The 19,625-nt window shown below is 51.3% G+C and overlaps 1 protein-coding gene and 1 non-coding gene across 48 annotated transcripts in view; one reads left to right on the top strand and one right to left on the bottom strand.

The window, feature by feature from the left end:
- Nucleotides 1-2,058: 2,058 nt before the first annotated feature.
- LOC126005308 (small nucleolar RNA SNORA40) lies at nt 2,059-2,187 on the bottom strand. The gene has a single exon (XR_007494448.1). It is a non-coding gene; the product is annotated as a small nucleolar RNA SNORA40 (small nucleolar RNA).
- Nucleotides 2,188-17,815: 15,628 nt separating this feature from the next.
- Nucleotides 17,816-19,625, top strand: part of CELF4 (CUGBP Elav-like family member 4) — a 269,864-nt gene continuing 268,054 nt past the window's right edge. For all 47 annotated transcript variants that reach the window (XM_049769689.1, XM_049769670.1, XM_049769704.1 and 44 more), the window contains exon 1: nt 17,816-18,289. In XM_049769689.1, the coding sequence (XP_049625646.1) occupies nt 18,004-18,289 (286 nt within the window). In that variant the 5' untranslated portion in view covers nt 17,816-18,003. The remainder of the gene's footprint in view (nt 18,290-19,625) is intronic.

The following is a 19,625-nucleotide window of genomic DNA, read 5'->3' as shown; positions in this document are numbered from 1 at the left end:
CCTTGGAGGGGGAGAAGACGGATCCAAGGCTTGAAGCAAGAGCAGATTTGGAAAGAGCAGAAAGGGAGAGAAAAACTTCCCCACAATAAGGTAAGGTCATTTCACAGTTCTGTGCTGAGCTGATTATATGCCTGTTCTTGGATTCCATTCCATTTCAATTATGCACGAACTGACTTCATCTCCTGAACTCTCCATCAGGAGCATATGGGATGGGAGTGGGAAAGTCACTCATTTCAGAATCGCTCTTCATGCCTGTCCTGTTGCCAGTCTCTGGGTCCCTGCTACTGATAGTCCCCACCCCATCCTACAGGATGCTCCTTAGTCAATCTTTCTCAAATTCAAAATATCATCTAGTCACCATGGTAGTAGGTGACTTATTCCTTTCACACTATTGCCCATTTACAGGATCAAGACGCTAGTTGGGCTACCATTTGAGTTAAGTCCTCACAGTTACACAGTCAGGTATTTATTAGAATGCCAGCTGCTGGATTTCAGAACTGAACCATAAAGGCACAGATATGCCTTGGAGGAGCTTACAGTCCACCAGAGCTTGGCTAGCAGGGAGAAATCAACTGATGAGTGATTGAAGAATGACAATCTGCAGGAAACTATAAAAAGCAGAGGAGGTTTGGAGATAACTCAAACAGCTGCAGTACATTCTTTGCATGCAGGAGATCTAAATCAGTTCCCCAGAACCACATGGTTTCCTGAGCACCTCCAGCTGAGATGCCAGAGCACAAAACCAGGAGTAATCCCTAGTACTCACAGGTAACCCAAAGTCCATCCTTCAACAAAGAAATGCATAGAATATGCTCAGAATGTGCATTATTGTGTGTTACAGACTGTCTTTTTGTGAAGGGAAGGCAAGTAAGGCCTTTCTGAAGTAGTGGGTTTCAAGTAGAGAGAGAAGCAGTGCTTACTGAGTAAAGGAAAGGGGACAAAGTTTCTGGAGGCAGGGGAGTGCAGTGTAGAAAGAGGCCCTAAAGTGGGAGCAATTCTGAGGATCTGTTGGTGTATTGTGTGCATATGATAAAAAATCAGAAGACTGAGGGTGAGCCTGGAATTTGAGGATGAACCTGGAAAGCAAGGTACATGACAGAAGACATACCTCAAAGAGAAGAATGAGGAGGTTGAGAAAGTTGTGCTTTTGACCATCAAGTCAGTGAGGTTGGCTCTTCAAGAGGTGTTGCAGGTGTTTCCCTGTTTGAAAGCTCATCATGTGTGTAAAGCAAAGTACATAAAGGCCTGAATAGATGAAACCAATGGCAACAAGAATAGTTGAAAGACCAAGGAGAATGAGGTCCTGCCATGAAAGAGTAAAGGTGAGGTACTACAAGCAAGATTGGGAACCAACGGACAGTGTAGTGGGAGGGAGAGGATATGATCAAGACCAACCCCAGTCTAGCTGAGATGCCAGATGAATCGTGGCACAACTGGCAAAGCAGAGGTTAAGGTGGTGAAGACTTCTTTTCTTATAGACAGAGAGAACCTTTGAGTCTGAGGGTGTTCTGATAAGAATATTTGGAAATTGTAAATAGAGGCTGGAGACAGAGTAGATTGGCTGTGTTTAATAATAGAGGACCTTATGGGGAAATTACTCGCCTGTGCCAGAAAGAGAAAAAAAGAAAGACACTAATGCAGAAAAAGAAGCAAGTTCAAGAATAGGAGCAGGGTAGGCTGAGCATCATGAACTACACAGGGGCTAGGGGTATACCTCAGGGGTTAGGAGTACATGCAGAGCATAGGAAAAGTCCTGTGTCCTATCCCTGGTATCGTATGCCTCCCAAAACCATCAGAGTATAACCCAAATGACTCAAGCACCACAGGGCACAAGAAGCATCACATTGCTGTGTCCTAATATTAAAACATTCAACCTCTTCTCCAAGTGTCACCAAAAATAGTCCCTGGGCACCTTGAGCACTGCTTGAGAATACACCCCTCAATACAGAAAAGAACAAAAAACCAAACAAAGAGAAAGCACAGTTAGGGAGATCATTGAGAAGTAAAGGGTGAGCAAAGAGAAACCAATCTTTTGAAAGAGAAAGATGTTTTATTTTCCATGTTCATTCTCATCTGTATCAGGACTCATAAGGAACAATGAGTTCTGGGTTGCAAAAGAGGATTTAGTTTTTGCACCTGTCTCAAAGTCTCTGTCCACGAGTCAAGACAAACACACACACAGGTGCTAGGAAAGAGAAAGATGTTTTAAGAAGAGGTTGTACAGAGTAAAACAAAACTAAAGCAGCTATTGTTTGGGCCAAACAATTCTGCTAGTCACAAGGCAAAGGTCAAGTCAGAGTATATTCTAAAACAAAAGAGAAACAAGGAAGTGTTGAAAACAAGATGGTCTCAAAACCTTTGGCAGAGAGGAAAAGAAGCAACAGTAACATCTTGAGAGAAATGGGACAAAATGGGGAGAAAAATGAGGATGGCAGAGTTTTGGAAAGAAGTTAGTCTATTCTGGAGGGAAATTGGCAGACTGAGAAAGCTTCAGGATGCCACAGGGTGAATTCTTCTAGTTCGTGGAGAAGAAAGTGGGCTGATTTTTTAGCTCCAAACTCAATCTGAGATTTCATATCTCTGGAAAATGAGACCCACCCAAGAAGTCAATTCTGCAGAATCTGTTTAGGGTAAGGAACATGAGAAGAGCATGTTCCTATGTCTTAAAAATATGAAGCAGTGTGTGTGTGTGTGTGTGTGTGTGTGTGTGTGTGTGTGTGTCTGTGTGTGTGTGTGTGTGTGTGTCTGTGTTTTCCTGCAAAGGTGATCTGAGCCAGAGGCACATGGCTTGGTCTTCTAAAAAGTGATCAGAAAAAAAAATAAACTGGAGCCAACCCAGTCCATTCTAGTTGTTGAATTCCTCAGGACAGAGCCAAGCAATGTCTGCAAATCAGGCTGAAAACAAGATTTCAGAATAGAGGCCACTTCACATACTCCTTTCTCTTCGCCTCTTCTCTCAGGATGAAGGCACTGCTCCCCCTGATTCCTGACTACTAGGAAAACCAAGTAATGTAAGTTGTGCCTGTACTTCTCCTGGTACTTGGCGGATGCTGGCCTGGCCAGTCACTAAGGAGCATATCTGTAAACCAACAGCCAGCACCTCTGCTTCCTGTGCGAGCCACACCCACCTCCAGGAACAGAGAGGGATAGAGAAGAAAAATACACCAACAAGGTGGGGAGAGGAGAGAAAGAAATGAAAAATAAAGAAGTATTAGTTACCTATCACTATAGAGTAAGTGTGTATGAAAGAGAGAGAGAAAGAGAGAAAGAGGAGAGGGGCTGCGAAAGAGAGAGTGCATGCAACTCAGTTCTGTATCTGAGCCTTGAGCAAGTCATTTCCCTCTACACATTAACTACCCAATGTCTTAAAAGTGAACTAACAAAAATGGATTTGAAGATGCCTAACATTCCTTCCAGGTTGAAATTCTGTGCTTCTCAATTCTGCATCTGTATATATATAGCACCCCCAGAGGCCAAAAGCATCAGCAGCACAAGGAAAATATAAACCCCACTGAGGAAGATGTAAGCACACACATACCTTGGTGACAAATAGGTATAAACACACCTGTGCACTCACACATACGTGCAAGCGTAGTAAGGTGTGTCTTCTGTAGATCAGTGTGTAAGTAAATGATTCAAATTATCCCAGCACTATAAAGCTTAATCACAAAAACTTGTCTTAGTCACATGCAGTCACAACTCTCCAATGTTCTAATAAATACTAATTCCAACAAACTTCAAAACTTGACCCCCCCCAAATAACTTTTACATTGCCAAGCTTCCTAAAGAGCTAAGAATTTATTTTCCACTGATCAAAATTTATTTGAAAAGTTGCTGAAGAGGGAAATAATAATGTCTTTTGTCATTTGCTTCTTATAATCTAAATGCTTGAAGCACTTAGGCAGGTATGTGGCTTAGTTGTCCCGCCGTATTTTCTATCTATAGAACCCCAGACTGGGGCACCAGAGAGAATAGGCTCAAAGTTTACCTCTACCCAGGTCCCCAGGACTAAGACAAGGGGCATGCTAGAGAATCAAATCCAATAGCTCATCTTTATTTGTGTCCTTGATAGGCATCTGCATACACATACACAGTCATTTACATAAAGGTACATGCACATAGCACCCAGCCCCAGAATTGAAATTTCAGCTGCAAAAGGGAGAATGAGGCCCAAATTAAACATCTTTTCAAAAGAAGCTGAAAGCTCAGGACCTCAGATGTTCAGATGTTCAAGGCAACTTGGGCCACGGTCACTGGGATCTTGGGGGTGAATAAGCAGAAGAGTGGCTATTAAGAGATTTAGCAACTCGCCCTGCCCAATCTACTGGCTTGAAGTGTGGAAGGAATCCAGGGCCATATAACTTGCCATATAACTTCCTGGAGTGGAAGCATCCAAAAGAAGCCAGGAAGAGGTTGAGGGAGGAGAACACAGGTACTGGGACTCAAAGGCTTCCTGTAACGATGATATCCAGTTAGGCTTGCGGAAACCGGGCTGTCTGCTCGCTTTAGTTCCAGGGTGACAGAATGGAGATCAAGGCTACAACTCTCCAATGAGCTTATCAAGGCTCCAGCTGACAATGCAAGAGTCCCTCCTAGCAGAGAGGGTAAGGTCCCAAAAATCTCAGATGCCATCTTGGCTAGAGTGGAAAAGCAAGAGCTGCAAAGATGGAGAAGATCAAAGCAGAAGACTGAGTGGCCCTGAGAGGGAGTGACTGCAACTAATATTCATGTGGGTGGGGCCACTTAAAGTCTTCCTCTTGTCCTGACATGGGAAAGACAGGGTGCTGGGTTGAGTGTAAAATGGCAGTTGGGAAAAAATAAAGAACATCACATGTTCAACTTCTTCTGCACAAACTCCTGAACACTGAAGCAGTTAGTATCTGGTATGGCTTAGTTGTGGCCCTTCTCTGCCCTAGCCCCCCACCTTCCGGAGATTCTCTTCTTAGTCCCATTCTGAGAGCTCTTGGCCCAGACTGAAGGCCAGGGAGCCAAGGTTATGGGCATCCCTTCAGAAAAGCAGGGCTGAGCTGGGAAGGACAGAGAGATGCAGCCACTCTCCTCAAGAGCAGCAAGCATACCTGGGGCAGTTGGCTGGAGACCAACATGGCCTCTGCCTTCACTGTCAGGACCTCCTGCCTGTGGTCACTCAGGACTATGGCCATGGCCATGTAGCTGCTGTATATTCTACACATAAGCATAAGATGTGAAGAGCCAGAAGAGGTTTCAGGCTCCCCTCAAAGTCTTTCCCATGAAAGCTTCCTTCAGGAATCTGTTCCTAAGATAAAGAACTGAATAAATAGCACTGGTGAGGAACAATTAAAAAAAGGGCAAGCGATCTGGAAAGGGAGGGCCAATGCTCTGTGGGGGTCTGGGATGGGGATTAAGTCTGGAACCTGGTGGAATGGGCAGCTCCAGGTTAGCATGATTGCCAGTAGAATAGGGTCCAGGAAGGCCTGCTGGACACAGCAAGTCACCTCTCAGCTTTCAATCCTTGGGTCCCTTGACAGGAAACTGACCCTCATCACAGGACTTGACCATCCCCAGATCTCGCAGCCCCTAGACCAGATCTTATCCTAAAGAGGCACACTTTCCTGGTACAGAAATCCATATCAAGATACTCAGAGCTGGGGACAAATATTTTCCCTTCAGGTCCTACATGATTTCATCACTAGATTCTAAGTAGTGTGAATATAGAAGTTCTCTGAACCTATCTCCTCCCAACAGTAGCACCAGTTACATATTTCTCTCACACCACCATTAGCATCATCACTACCATCATCAGAGCCAGTGGGAGCTGGAAAATAGGCAAATGCTTGTCATGCCAGTGGGTAAAGATCCATGCCAGAAGCCACCGCCACAAGAATCACTTTCAAGGAGCGGTGTTCTTGAGGTTGGGCTGGAGAGATGTGCACAAGGACAAATGGCGGCTCTACTAAAGCTGTCTCCCATCTGTATGCAGAGATGCTCGTGAATGAAGATGGCAAGGATCAGGGAACCTGGTAATGGTACCCTGCCCGGGTAGAACCATAGGCTTAGAACCTAGTTCAATTCAGGGAGTGTCGAGTGTTGGCTAGAGTGGTGACAGCTTAAATTTGGGCTCCCAATAGAGTTGGCACAGAGCAGGGCCACCAAGTTATGGTAGGACTGATGGAGAAAGTAAGTAGTCTAGCCTTCACTAGGTCAGTGACCCATGGCATCAGTCAACTTGAGTTTGAATTTCCTTTTTTGTTTGTTTTATTTGTTTTGGGAGATTGGTGGGTTTCTGGGCTATAATAAGTCATGGTTAGGACTAATTCCTAAGTGTGTGCTCAGGGATCACTCCTGGCAGTACTCAAGATACCAGATATGGTGCCAGGTATTGAATCTGGGGTGGTTGTATGCAACGCAAGTGCCTGGCCCTCTCTACTATCTCCCCAGTCCTTTGATTCTGAATTTCCTTTGTTTTGGTTTTGGATCCCATCTAGTTGGTCCTAGTTCTACATTCGAGAATTATTACTGAAGGTGCCTGGGGGACCCTATGAGATGTCAGGGATAGAACCCAGGCTAGGTGCCGCTTACCTGTTGCACCACCTCTCTGGACCTCACTTTTGTTTTGGAGTTTGTTTATTTGTTTGTTTGGTTTTGTTTTTAGGATTTTTACTATATCTAGAAGTGTTCGGTGCTAACTCCTAGCCAGAACCATATGAAGTACCAGGAATTAAAAGATTGTGAATTGTTATCCTGTCACTTTCTGGCTCTATGACCATCCAAGAAGTACCCAGCATCGTTCTGGAGCCTTATAGATCAAATGCCAACATCTCCCCTCTACAGATGCAGGAGGGAGAAACTAAGCCTGCAGGGGGCTGTGCTGTGATGAACAGTGCAGTACCAGGTAAAGGGTTAACAGAGGCATAGAAGTGAGCTCAATGCACGGACAGGGGTAGGGGCAATGATGAGGATGGCAGCAGACTTCTTCCATAGCCAGGTTTCCAGCAGGTCCTGAAAGACGGGCACTAGGCTTCACAGAGCTGACGCTTCAGGGGCCTTTCTGAGGCTCCATATCCAAAGGAACAGCAGGCGCCAACTCTACTGTGGCGGAAGTAGCAGCTCTGTACCCAGGCTGTCAGTCCAGCCCGTCGGGACTTCTTCCCATTGGCCATGCCTCTGACAGGGAAATCAGCAGGCTAGCAGTGCGGGCCTGGGCAATGCAACAGACAAGGCCCTGGGGACAGCTTAAGTGGACAATAATTGCAGGTTATTATATACCGGGCTGCAGCCAAAAGCCAGGCAGCTATTAAGTGTGATTGGGAGAAATAATCAGGAGGAGAAGGATGGATGTGAGAACCATGTTACTCTCTCTCTCTCTCTTTCTTTTCAGGGCCACTGAACCCCGGGGTGGGGAGAGGTAGGGACAGGGTGGGGGGAACCACCCCTTTTAGAGGAGGAGTAAGCAGCAAGTAAGAGTAAGTAAGAGTAAGAGGTGATTCCCTCCTGCATTGCCATCTTCCCCCTCCCCATGAAGTGTGCCTGCCAGGACCCTTCCTCTACCCCGATCTCACCAGAAAAGGGCCAGAAGTATGTGGCTCAAAGCATGCCACAAGTCATGCCTGCACCCACTTGGAGCCCAGATTAAGCTTCTTCTGGTGCTTGCAGACCACTGAAGTGAGTCCTGGCAAACTTGCCCTCACCTCAGTGGGGTAGCTGCATAACTGAACAGAGTCCACCCCAGATCTGTTACCTCAAGCAGCCATTGAGACCCAAAGAAAGGAGAGTTCTCACCATGTGTCCAGATATCAGCAGGGCAGACAAGGTGAAAGCTAGGAAGTAGGAAATTGGAAGGGAACAGGTAACAATTGGGGAGGATTCTTTTGAGGTTCATTAGAGATCTCTTGGAAAAAGAAGCAAAAGTCTGTGTCCATCTAAGAGTAGAAGATACAGAAGAATCATGTGTCCTGTCCCAGTGGGATTGGAATGCGGTCAGTTGTAGCATCTATGTGAAGGTTGCTGGGCTGGAGACCTGCTGGATAATGCCTCAGATGGGTCCACTGGAAGAGACCTGGGCAGAAGTGACCCTCACTGTACCCTCTGACATCATCTGGGAGGACTGGTAGCTGGCGCTCCAGTTCACCAGTAGGAGAGATGGCACTTGATGGTGAGATTGAGCCTCCAAGGGGTGCCATTGGTCTCCTGCGCCATGCAGATCACTCAGCCCTATCCTCCTTCCTCTGGTCTCATAGCCCCTTCTAAACCCCTGACTCACTTGGGAAACTGGAGGAAGAGCCCTCATTCCAGAAGCACACAAATCATGAGGATATTGGAAGAGTTGTGCACATGGCACCCTTCTGAATTTCCCAGAGGCAGAATTAGTCCTATCCCAGGGAAGGTCAGCCAGGGGACAGATATGATGGTGGGCAGAAGATGAACCAACCTCCTTCCTCCCAAGCCAGCATCTCAGCAGACATCAAGGAAAGCTGTATACCATGCTATGGTCTCCCTCGGGCTCTGCCAGCCTGCCAGCACCCCCTTCTCCAGAGAAACCTCCCCAGTTCCATCTGGAAAAGACCCTGCTTTGGGTCACTTCAGTGCAGAAACCTGGTGCAGGAAGGGATCAATTACACGGTGATTCAGTGACAGGGCATGGAGCCAGACAGTGAGTCACACAGCTTGCCCACCCTTCCTCCCCTCCTGGGAGTGAAACAAGGGGTGTCCTATAAGCTTGTGTGGGTGCCTTCTCCGGTGTGGGCATGTAGCTATGTGTGTGCAAGCTCCAAGTGTGGGGTTTGGGGGTTGTAAGGTGTGTGTTCAAGATGTGCACTGGCTCAGGATCCATCCTTCCCTGAGCCTGGATCATATAGGAGTATACCGTTGAGCTGCTGTGTTGTGGGAAACTTATGAGACTGCCCCAAGATGGGCTGAGGTCACTCACATATGCACAAACGTTTCCTCCATAACATCGCCAAGCAACACTTTACATCCTGCTCCTTTCCCAGCAGACCAGGAGGGCTGCTGAGACGACACAGGCTGTATGTCCCTTTGAAAACCTCTCTCCAAGAGCTGTCACACATATTCTAAGTGATCTTTCCTGCTGCAGCTTGCATTTGTATCTGAAAAGAAGCTCTCTGTACAAGGTAGCCAAAGCTTACTCTTGTTGAGCAACTATTATGTGGTAGGCCTTAAATATTTCACCTTCTTTCAGTCTACTTGCCTGCTCTTTTAGTAATCAGGTGCTTGGCACCTCCACCCAGGTTTCAGATGGGGGACATGTGGCTCTGAGAGCAGTCTGGTTGATACATTAAGGATATGTCCCTTGCACAGTCCACCTTCTTTCTAGACTCTGCACATTCATCTGTGCTTCTACACAATTTGTCATATGCAGAAAATGCGAAGCAATAAATGTCCAGTTGTGTTTCTAGATGGCATGTCATTAAGGCTTCTTCTGAGCAAAATTTGCATGAATGTGTCTGTTTAGTAGGAGACCAAATCTATAAATGAAACTTTACACACACACACACACACACACACACACACACACACACACCATCTTTGGAAGATGTTACACTTATTTAAAAGACAACTGCCATCTGGAAATGATTTAAGGGGTGGCAGCTCTTGAAAATCTGCATCATCTTCTTTTAAACATGTCTAATGGTGATGAAACTTCATCCTTGAAAGTAGAAGAAAGGTGTGGAAAACGGGCCTGATGCCAGGCCCCTCAACACAGGTGTGGAAGAAGGGAATGCTGCTTACTTCACAACAGGTACTTCTTAGGCCCAATCTCCGTCAGTGATGAGGCTTTTCCACTTCATCAGTGTCAGCTGAGTCACCGAGTCCCAAGTCCATGGCAATCCCATACCCACTCCATGACCACTGCCACCAGCCAACTCTTTCCATGACCTTTAGTGCCCCGCTTTGCCCTCATGACCTCTCTAAACTCATCACTTGCCTTTTCTTTTTTTTTTTTTTTTTTTGGTTTTTGGGTCTCACCCGGCAGTTGCTCAGGAGTTACTCCTGGCTCCATGCTCAGAAGTTGCTCTTAGCAAGCACGGGGGACCATATGGGACGCCGGGATTCAAACCGATGACCTTCTGCATGAGAGGCAAATGCCTTACCTCCATGCTATCTCTCCGGCCCCATCACTTGCCTTTTCTAACACTCTAGAGTACAAAGTCTTCAAGAGCTCCTGGGTGAGTAAAAAGGAAGGGCCTGCTTGGTGGACAGCATGGAGGGCCACACAGATCAGTCTTCTGCAGATCTTGCTCAAGCCTATGTCCAATTTCCATACCTTGTGGAACTCCTGTCCTGTTGGAGACTCTCTTCCTGCCTCTTTCTCATCACTCACCTGGTCCATGGCTACTGCTTCTTCAATCCAGTGCTCTGGAAAGGTTTGTGTGCTAGAATGTGAGGGTTGACAGTAATGGAAAGAAGGAAGACGAAGGTCCAGCTAGGAGAGATCCATCCGGCAGCAGAGGGAAAAATCAAGACGTGGTCTTGATCAGTGACATTCACCCACAGCATTGTGTGTGTTTCATAAATAATGACTTACTATTCCAGTTTCCAAAGTGTCTGAAAACCTCAGGGCTCATGTACAATAAATTAACATAATTAAAAACTAATTAGTAAAACATCACAATTAAAAGGACTCGCTTCGGCAACACCTCTCAGGTAAGAAGGGCCTGGGAGTGAGAATCCCACAGACAGTTATGAGGATGACACCCCCCACAATAAAGGCAGTGACCTTGCTCTTCTAGGGGCTTTCTTTCTTCAGGACCCCCCCCCCAAGATACAAGGTATTAAGTGAGGTTACCTACGATGGTCTAACTCAAAGGAGTGGAGCAGTCAGGGAGAGGCTTCTTCACTTCCGTGACAGGGGCCCTCAGTGGCCTCTTAGTGACACTTCAATTAAATACTTTTGATCGGACATTGATTTAAGCACTTGACCTGTGCATACGCATTTAATCCTGAGAACTTTGCGAGATATATTCCCTCTCCTCCTATTTTTCAAATGAGGGAACTGAGTCACACACCAAAAACAAATCAACTTCCCCAGGTCTCTGATGATTAGGTAAAACAGGATTGAAGATGGTGCAGTTTTTCCTGTTGGTCTGAGTACTGCCCAGTCTTGTCCTTTTAAAAATGTGGACTCTGGGGGGCTGGAGTGGTGGCACTAGAAGGAAGGCATCTGCCTTGCAAGTGCTAACCTAGACGAACCTCGGTTAGAACCCCTGACGTCCCATATGGTCTCCCCAAGCCAGGAGCAAATTCTGAGTGCGTAGCCAGAAGTAACCCTGAGCGTCAATGGGTGTGGCCCAAAAACAAACAAACAAAAATGTGAACTCTGTGGGACTGGGGCAATAGAAAGGCAGATGGGGCAGTTACCTTGCCCAAAGCTAAACAGTTTTGGTCCCAGCACTACATATGGTTCCAAAATCCACCAAGAATGCTACATGAGTGAATAAACTAAGTAGACCCTAAGCACTGATGGGTGGGATTCAAAACAAGCAAGCAAACAAAAAAGTCAACTCTCAGGGCCAGAAGGCAGGTCAAGGACTCATATGCTCATGTGCAAGGCCTTGAGTTTGACCTCAGGCTTCCCAAAATGCAGTGAATACATAAGACCACACAACAGGGCCAAGATTCTGATCAGGGAGACCCTTTGAGATTTTTAGAGGTGGCACCCTGCCAAACAAACTCCGGCAGAAAGTCCAGCCTGAATTCCCCACTGTACAGTACAAACCAGTTAATTCATCTGCGTCCTGACCTATGGCCCTCCTCTCCCTCACTTTCATAGCTTCACATGAGAATCATGAGTCAGCTTCAGAGATTGCTACTGTATCTATCACCTCCTTGGATATGATGTGAGAAAGGCAAGGAGAGTGGAAGAAGGGGCATGAGCTCTGTTATGAAGAGAGCCAGTGCCCAGGGAAGTGATGACTCAGGTCCCTTATGCAGAGTGCTGATGGCTTTCCTGGCCCCACCACACAAGAGAGCAGCCGTGACTCTGAGATCCCTTTACTCTGCCTCTCGTGCTGCCTTTCCACTTCCTGCCCACCTCAAAAGGGAGGCAAAGTCAGAGCACAGCAGGGAACAGAAGTACGGGGGGCACATTCCTTCTGACCTAGAGGCCTAGAGACTGCCCAAGACATATCCCCTTTGTTGCTCAGGGTCAGAGCAGTCCTCACAAGTTCAGGACAGCAGAGTCTGCAACCCACGCAACAGAGAAAGGAGTCCGCATTTCTCCAGCCTCTGGATGCAGCACCATCCCTGCTGGACAGCTCTTGGCTTGCCTGTACCTGCACCTTGCACCCTATTCTCTTCCTCCATGGACTAATTTCATGGCCAACTTGCTGTTAGCTCAGGACCACATAGAAGAGGTCTCCCATCATCTATGCTGGGCAGTAGGAATCTGTAATATGTATCTCAGAGAACAAAAAGACTCTGCCTTTTCCTTTCCCACTTCATCCTGTCCCTTGCAGTATAAACACCTCCCAAATGATTCAAGGACAGAGAAGACTGAAGACCAATGCTAGTGAAAAGCGAGAAACAGCCTTCCAAAGCTCCCTGCTAAACTCTATCATGCTCACCTCAGATGTCTCTATGTTAAAATTTCCATCAGCAGCCTCCACCTTGGCCTCATTATGTGAGAATCTAGAGCTTCTGCCCACACCTACTCTAGAGACTCCAAACCGGCCTCCTATTACCTGCAGGGCCAGATCAGTACTCTCCCACCAGAATCCCCACCTTGTGCCAATGCCTACATGGACTCCAACACCCTCTCTGGATTCCACAGCACACAGGCCTGATCTTGCTCAGATGCACCACTTTCTGAGTCATTCTCTGCATGATCTCTCATCAGAGAGCAAGTGTGTGTCTCTGTCCAGCCTCCTCTCACCAACCTCTGCAAGCCCAAGTGGAGTAGCCGCTCCTTCCTGATGCTGCTTAGACGTCTGGTCTCTATTAGGGCAGCCTGAGCAGACAGCAGCTGTTTCCACTGTGGGCTCAACCTAATTTATGCGAACCTACAGCTTTTTACCTCCTTACCTTCTGACCTGCCTACAGCCAGGCCATCACCCAGCTCTCTAGCCATTAACCATCCTGTGCATCCCACCTTCACAGCCCCCTGCCCCTCGCCCCAAGGTCATGTGAACCCTCAAACACAACTTGGATTTCCCTCTCCTGCAAGTGGAACTCCTCAGGCCTAAAAGCCATTTCGCCATCTGTTGCCTTTGCTGTGTGGTTCTGGGGTATTCACTTGAGAGGGCTTTGGTCTCTCTAGCGAAATCAGTGGGTTCTTTGCAGGCTTGTCCTCACTCAATGGCCTCAGTGGACTCTATGAAAAGCTGAAAGAATGCTTGAATGACAGAGCCGCCGTGGTGCTTCCAAACTGAACCTTTCAGCCTTGGGAGACTAAACTGTGAAGTGTGTCTTAAACAGCTTGCTCTCATCCTGAACCCTACGCTCCTTCCAAAAGAGAGTCTGTCCAGAGCCCTGCATTTTTCCTAGGGCCAGCATGCATGACTACAGTATTGTCCACCCTGCCTCCACCCCAGTCAGATGACTCAATGATGACTACAAAGTCCATCTTGTGCACCTATAGTGTCTGTTGTATCTATCAGAGGGGCTGCAGAGAAGCAGGCAGCAGATGACTAGGTCTCCATCTCTCCTTCCCTGGGTGCACCTAAATGGGGAGGGGATTCCTAGAGAGTAAGGCCAGAGGGCATCAGAGCACTGGGAGCCATAGCCAGGGCTGTGGGTTGAGGTTTCGGGGGTGCCAGAGGAAAGCGAGTGGTGGGAATGTGGAGCTGATGAGAGAAAAAAGGACAAAGGAGCATGGGGAGACAATGATGAGACAGTGCAGCTGCACCAACACCTGAGCCAAGATCCCCACCCCATAGAGCTACCTGACATCCCCGAAGATGAATCAGCAACAAAATGCAAATCCCAAATGCGGAAAGCACAGAGAAGCAATTATCCCAAATTTCACTTGCATGCACCAACCTTCCTCTCTCTCGTTCTCTCACTCTTTCTCACACTCTTTCTTTCTCTCTCTGTGAACAGAATCAATGTGACCATGAAGTAGCACTTATTGGAAAAAAGTTTTTAATTGGTTCAGATGTCACAGAGAATTACATTTTGGCCCTTCTGTCCTAAACTACGTTTTAAAAATAATTCAAATCTTCCTAGAAGAGGAAGGACAAGGATACCCAAGACCCCACTAATTCATGTTCCTTCTACATGCCCAGGGGTCCTGGCTCCTTATTGTCTGGGTTTTGAGATGCCTGTCTGTGTTACTGAATCCAACACTGCTGTGGCAGACAGGAGGAAGCCTGGGAGATACAGTTCTGTGCCTTTAAGAGACCAAAGCTTTGGCAGAAGCTGCTTCTGCCGCTGTTTGCTGTTTACACACACGGGGTAGCTTGGTACTGCTGGACCAGGAGTCCTTCCTGCTTCTGCCCCAGCAAGTGTGTGCGTGGGGGGGGGGGGGAGGGGGTATTCACCATCCATGTGCCAGAAAGCTGGAGGTGAGAAATGAGTTAGTTACCCACCCACCCCCCAGTGGAGATAGCCTCCATCTCAAATCAACCATCATCAGGTGGGCGAGGGGAGGGCAAGGAGCCAAGGGCTGTCTGCAACTGTGGATCCTCCTTGGCATAGGAGACACAGGTAGGGAGCAGCGGGTTAGAAGAGCAATCTATCTTGTGGGTCTAAAATCAAGGGTTGACTTTACAGATATCTGGAGGAGAAAGGCGCCCACTTTCATGAACAACCGCTCTGGGTCCTGTCCAGGGACTGCTTTTATTTACTGTGTGGGCAATCATTAATGACAATCAGATGACTCAGGGTGCACCTGTGCATATCAGACAGAGAGCTGGGGTGGCAGCAGAAATGGGGCGTGGACCTCAGACCCCTCCCCTCTGCCAGCTTTCTCCCTTCACCTGGCTTTGAGCAGGGAGAGACAGAGACCTCGAATAGGAACTACTCTTCTAAATACCCCGTATGGTAAGAGACTGTCCCCAGCTAAGCCATCCTAGGAGGCCAGTGGGAAAGCCAGGAGAGAGAATGGTGGGGGACAAGATTTGGGACCAAGTTTTTTATCCCCTTCTGTGGGGTCCTGGGGGGCAGGAGAGAAGGGGGTCTGAACATGAAGCGCGCACACGGGCAAAGCGTGGCTCCAAACAGGGCGTTTAAACGACCATGCAGCATCCGCACAGCACGCACAGTGCGGCCCAGACATAGGGGCACACTCGAAGCTGCGGTGTCAGCCTCCGAGATGCCTCGCAGGGCCCTGCCCACCGCACTTCACAGGCACACCACGCACACAGCCGCATGGCCCAGAGGCTCTCTGTGCGTCTCTCTTCGATTCCATCCATGGATTGGGGGCAGTTCTCAGCCAGCGTGTAACACTGGATATCCTTAAGCCCGGATCAGTCATAATCAACTAATACTCACATCCACCAGGCCAAAGCAGGAGCCTCTTAAGTGGAAAGGATGAAGTTCCTCAGTTGTCAGATTGCACTTGCAGTTTGGCTCGGGCCCTGCATCCTCGGGGCAGGTGTCCCGGGCCGGTCGGGGCCTGGGGCTGCGAGCCTCGGGGCCTCCTTGGGCCTCCTCTCGGCGCCGCCGGAGAGCTCCACGGAGAGAGAGGTTGTACCAAACGGGCTTGGTCTCGGTTCCGTTTCTTTAAATGAAATGTTAAGCACATCGTCTAGGGACGTCACGGGGTCCAAGAGCAGACACAGAGAGCCCCCCGCCCCGAGCACCCACGGCGAGCTCCGAGAGACGGTGGGTTTCGACCGGAGTCGGGCCGGCCGCTCCGTCCCGCCGCCGCGGCTCCCGGTGCCACCCAAGCAGCCGGATCGGGGCGCCTGGTTTGCACTCGCTCGCCCGCCCGCCCGCCTGGCTTCTGGAGCCCCGGGGAAAGAGGCGGCCCTGGGACGGGCAGCGAGCGAGTGTGGGGACGGACGGGTGCGGGGACCGGCGGTTCCGAGGAAAAACGCTCTCCCAGCCCAAGTTCGGCGGCAGCTTCGCCCCCAGAGGCGGGGCCACCGGACCCGGCTCGAGCGCCGGCCACTCCCTCCCGCCGCCCGGCCCGGCTGCGGGGCCCCTGCGGGCCTGGCGGGAAGTGGCGGGCGGGCTGCGCGCCGGCCGGCCGGCCGGTCCGACTCCGGGGTCGCGCGCCGCAGACGCGACGTGGCGAGCCGGGGGCCGCGGGCGATCGAGACCTTTTATTGCTGGGGTGGTGGGCTTGGGGTGCAGAGGGGGCGCCGAGGAACCCGCGAGGTCTGCACCCCGCCGGCGGGCGGGCGGGCGGGCCGAGGCGCGGGGCTCCTACCTTCGTCTGGCCAGACGCCGCGCTCCGGGCCGAGGGGCAGGCGGGCGGGGGCGGCGGGGGCGTCCGGCACAGACAGCCCCTCCCGCCTTCCGCGGCTCGGGCCCCGGATCCCTCCCTCCCCCCGGGTGGAGGGTCGGGAGGAGGTGGCGGGAGCGGAGGGGCGCGCGGGCGGGCGGGCGACCATTTGGGGCTGCGAAGGGGGGAGAGCGGAGCGACGGAGACGGCGCGAGCGCGCGCGCGGGAGAGCGAGCTCTTGTCTATAGATTTATCCACCTTCTATCTATTTGTGCCGCTTTTCGACACCGATCGATGCGGGGCGGACTCCCGCCACGCCACGCCACGCCGCGCCGCCTCGCTCTTGCCCCCGCTTCGTCTAAATAAATAAATAAATAAGGAGAAGCAGATGGAGAGAAAGCGCCCCTTCCCTTCCCTTCCCTTCCCTTTTCTTCCCTTCCATTCCATTCCAACCCATTCCATTCCACCTCCGCCGCCGCCCGCCTTCCCGCCGCCCCGCCCGCCTTCCCTTCCCTTCCCTTCCCTTCCCTTCCCTTCCTTTCCTTTCCTTTCCCTTCCCTTCCTTTCCCTTCCCTTCCCTCCCTGCCCTGCCCGCGCTGCGCCCGCCTGGCGCCCGGAGAGAGAGAGAGAGATAGAGAGAGAGAGAGAGCGCGCGCGGCTCGGCGTCCCACGGCCCCGCCAGCACACACACACACACAGACACACACACGCACACGCGCGAGAGCAATGTATTTCCAAAGCCCACGTCTGTCTCTGTGTCGCTTTGAGTAGCACCTGCTGCTATTACAAAGGGGCCGAGCGGGCGGGCGGGCGGGCAGGCAGCCGCCCCGCGACCGGCACGGGCGCCCGGCCTCCCCGCGCCTCCCGAGCGAGCCGCCGGCCCCGCGCCCGGCGCGCTTTATACCCGGGGGCCGGCCCGGGCCGTACCACCGCGGCTCGCCGGGGCCGGCGGCGGGGGAGGCGCGGCGGGGCCGGCGCCGCCCCGCGCCTCGCCGCTCCCGGCCGCCGCCCGCCTTCGCGCCGCCGCTCCCCGCCCGCGCCCGGCCCGGCCTCGCGCCCGCCCCGGGCCCCGCGCCCCGTCGCCGCCTCCGCGCGCGCGCGCGCCGCCCCCACCCCTGGCCAGACGGGGCACTTGAACCGGCCCAGCCCGTTTAAACGCGAAGGACGGCGAGCCTGTCTGCTCGCTCCGTGCAAAAAGAGAAAAGCAAAGAAAAAGAAAGAAGGGAAGCGAGCGAGCCAGCGAGCAGAGCAGAGCAGAGCGGAGCCAAAGCAGGAAAGGAAAGGAAGGAAAGGAAAGGAAAGGAAAGGAAAGGAAAGGAAAGAAAAGCAGGACACACAGACCAGAGCGAGAGAGAGGGAGAGAGAAAGGCAGAGCGCAGAGGGGGGAGCGCGGGGGAGAGCGAGCGAGCGAGAGAGAGAGAGAGAGAGAGAGCGCGGCGAGCGAGCCAGAGAAGAGAAAGAGAGAGAGGAGAGGGAGCGAGAGAGAGAGAGAGCGAGAGAGAGAGAGCGAGAGAGAGCGAGGTGTAGGAGACCGAGGGGGAGCGAGGCAGCCCGAGTGTGCGTATGCGTGTGCGTGTGTGAGCGAGAGCGAGCGAGCGGGCGAGCGAGGGAGAGGAGAGGAGAGGAGAGGCGAGGAGCGTGCGAGCGAGAAAGAATAAAAGGAAAGAAGATTTTTCTCTATGTATATAAAGATGGCCACGTTAGCGAACGGACAGGCTGACAACGCGAGCCTCAGTAGCAACGGGCTCGGCGGCAGCCCGGCCGGCGCCGGGCACATGAACGGATTAAGCCACAGCCCGGGGAACCCGTCGACCATTCCCATGAAGGACCACGATGCCATCAAGCTGTTCATTGGGCAGATCCCCCGCAACCTGGACGAGAAGGACCTCAAGCCCCTCTTCGAGGAGTTCGGCAAGATCTACGAGCTCACGGTGCTGAAGGACAGGTTCACCGGCATGCACAAAGGTGAGTGCGTGCACCTTGCCCCGCCAACTTTGCCGGGGGAAGCTCTTCGGAGCGGGCGGGCGGGCCGGCCGGCCGCCGGACGAGCGGGACGCGGCGCGCGGGGAGCTGCGGGCGGGCGGGCGGGCGCCGAGCGGGGAGGCGCTCGGGCAGCCCGGAGCCGGACCCGGAGCCGGACCCGGACTGGGGCGCGCGGGGAGCTAGCTGTTGGCGCCGGGGCAAGGCTGGCTGGGTTTGGGTTCGGGGCGAGGAACCGATCGAAGCGGTGTCGTGGGGAGAGAGGGAGAGAGCGAGAGAGCGGCGGGAGCAGAAGAGGATAAAGGGGGAGAGAGAGAGCGGAGATCGAAGGGAAGGAAGCGGGGCATGGGTTTTGGTTTTCGGAGGTTGGTTGGGATTTTTTTAGGGGGGGTGCCTTTTTTTTTCTTTTTTTTTGCACACAGAGATTTTGAAAGATTGGGACGGGGAGCCGCTGCACCCGCAGAGCCCAAGCAGGCAGGGAGGGAAGAGGGAAGCCGGGGTGCTGTCCACCGCGGTGGTGCTGAAATCACTAACGGTGCCGATCGCCTTCTCTGCCCGAGGCCAGAGGAGCAGGAGCGCAGCCGTCTAAAAAGGAGCGAGGCAGGCAACACATTCAAAGAGATATTTTTTTTATTTTCTTCTCAGTCGAACAGTAAACTCTCCCTGTCGAGCTGTGTGCCTCGATAATCCGGCTGTGGTCTGGGTGGTGGGGGAGGGGGGCTAGATGTTGGAAGGAAGGAGGGACAAAAACCTAAGGAAAGAATTAACGAGGAACCAGTCATCCCCTGGGTGGAGTGAGGGGGAGGGTCGGTAAAGCCAAGATGATCCCCCTTCTCAGCAAGCCGGAGGTTTGGGAGGAAAATCTGTGTGTGCAAGGTATGCATTTGGAAGAGTGCACCCTAGATTATCCCAAACTCACCGTTCAGAGCAGTTTATAGTACATTATTTCTCTACCTAGAAGCAATCGATGCTACTGAGTGCTTGGAGAGCGGGGTACACAGAATAATCAAATAATTAAAACCAAGCAACTTTTTAGGAAAGTGGTCACAGGAATCGTCTGCAGCCTTCCCGTTTTCTCCCTGTTTTATTATCTTTAAGGCAGAGCCCCAAACGTGTTCAGTTGTAGAATGTGTGTGGGTGGCTGGTGGGTGACGGAATTAGCCCGGTGCTCCGCTCCCTAACAGTAATGTATAGGGTGTACAGCAGGGATTCATTGGGGCAGGCGCTGTGTGGGCAAGTTAAATGCTTTCTGAGAGAGATTGATCGTCAGGCAGTGGACTAAGGAAGTTGTAGGGGATGTGTGTGGATGTTTCATCTTTGA

Source organism: Suncus etruscus, chromosome 3 (assembly GCF_024139225.1).
Source record: "Suncus etruscus isolate mSunEtr1 chromosome 3, mSunEtr1.pri.cur, whole genome shotgun sequence".
Classification (NCBI taxonomy): Eukaryota; Metazoa; Chordata; class Mammalia; order Eulipotyphla; family Soricidae; genus Suncus; species Suncus etruscus.
The sequence above is the reverse complement of the archived record's forward strand: the minus strand, read 5'-3'. Positions and strand labels throughout refer to the sequence as shown.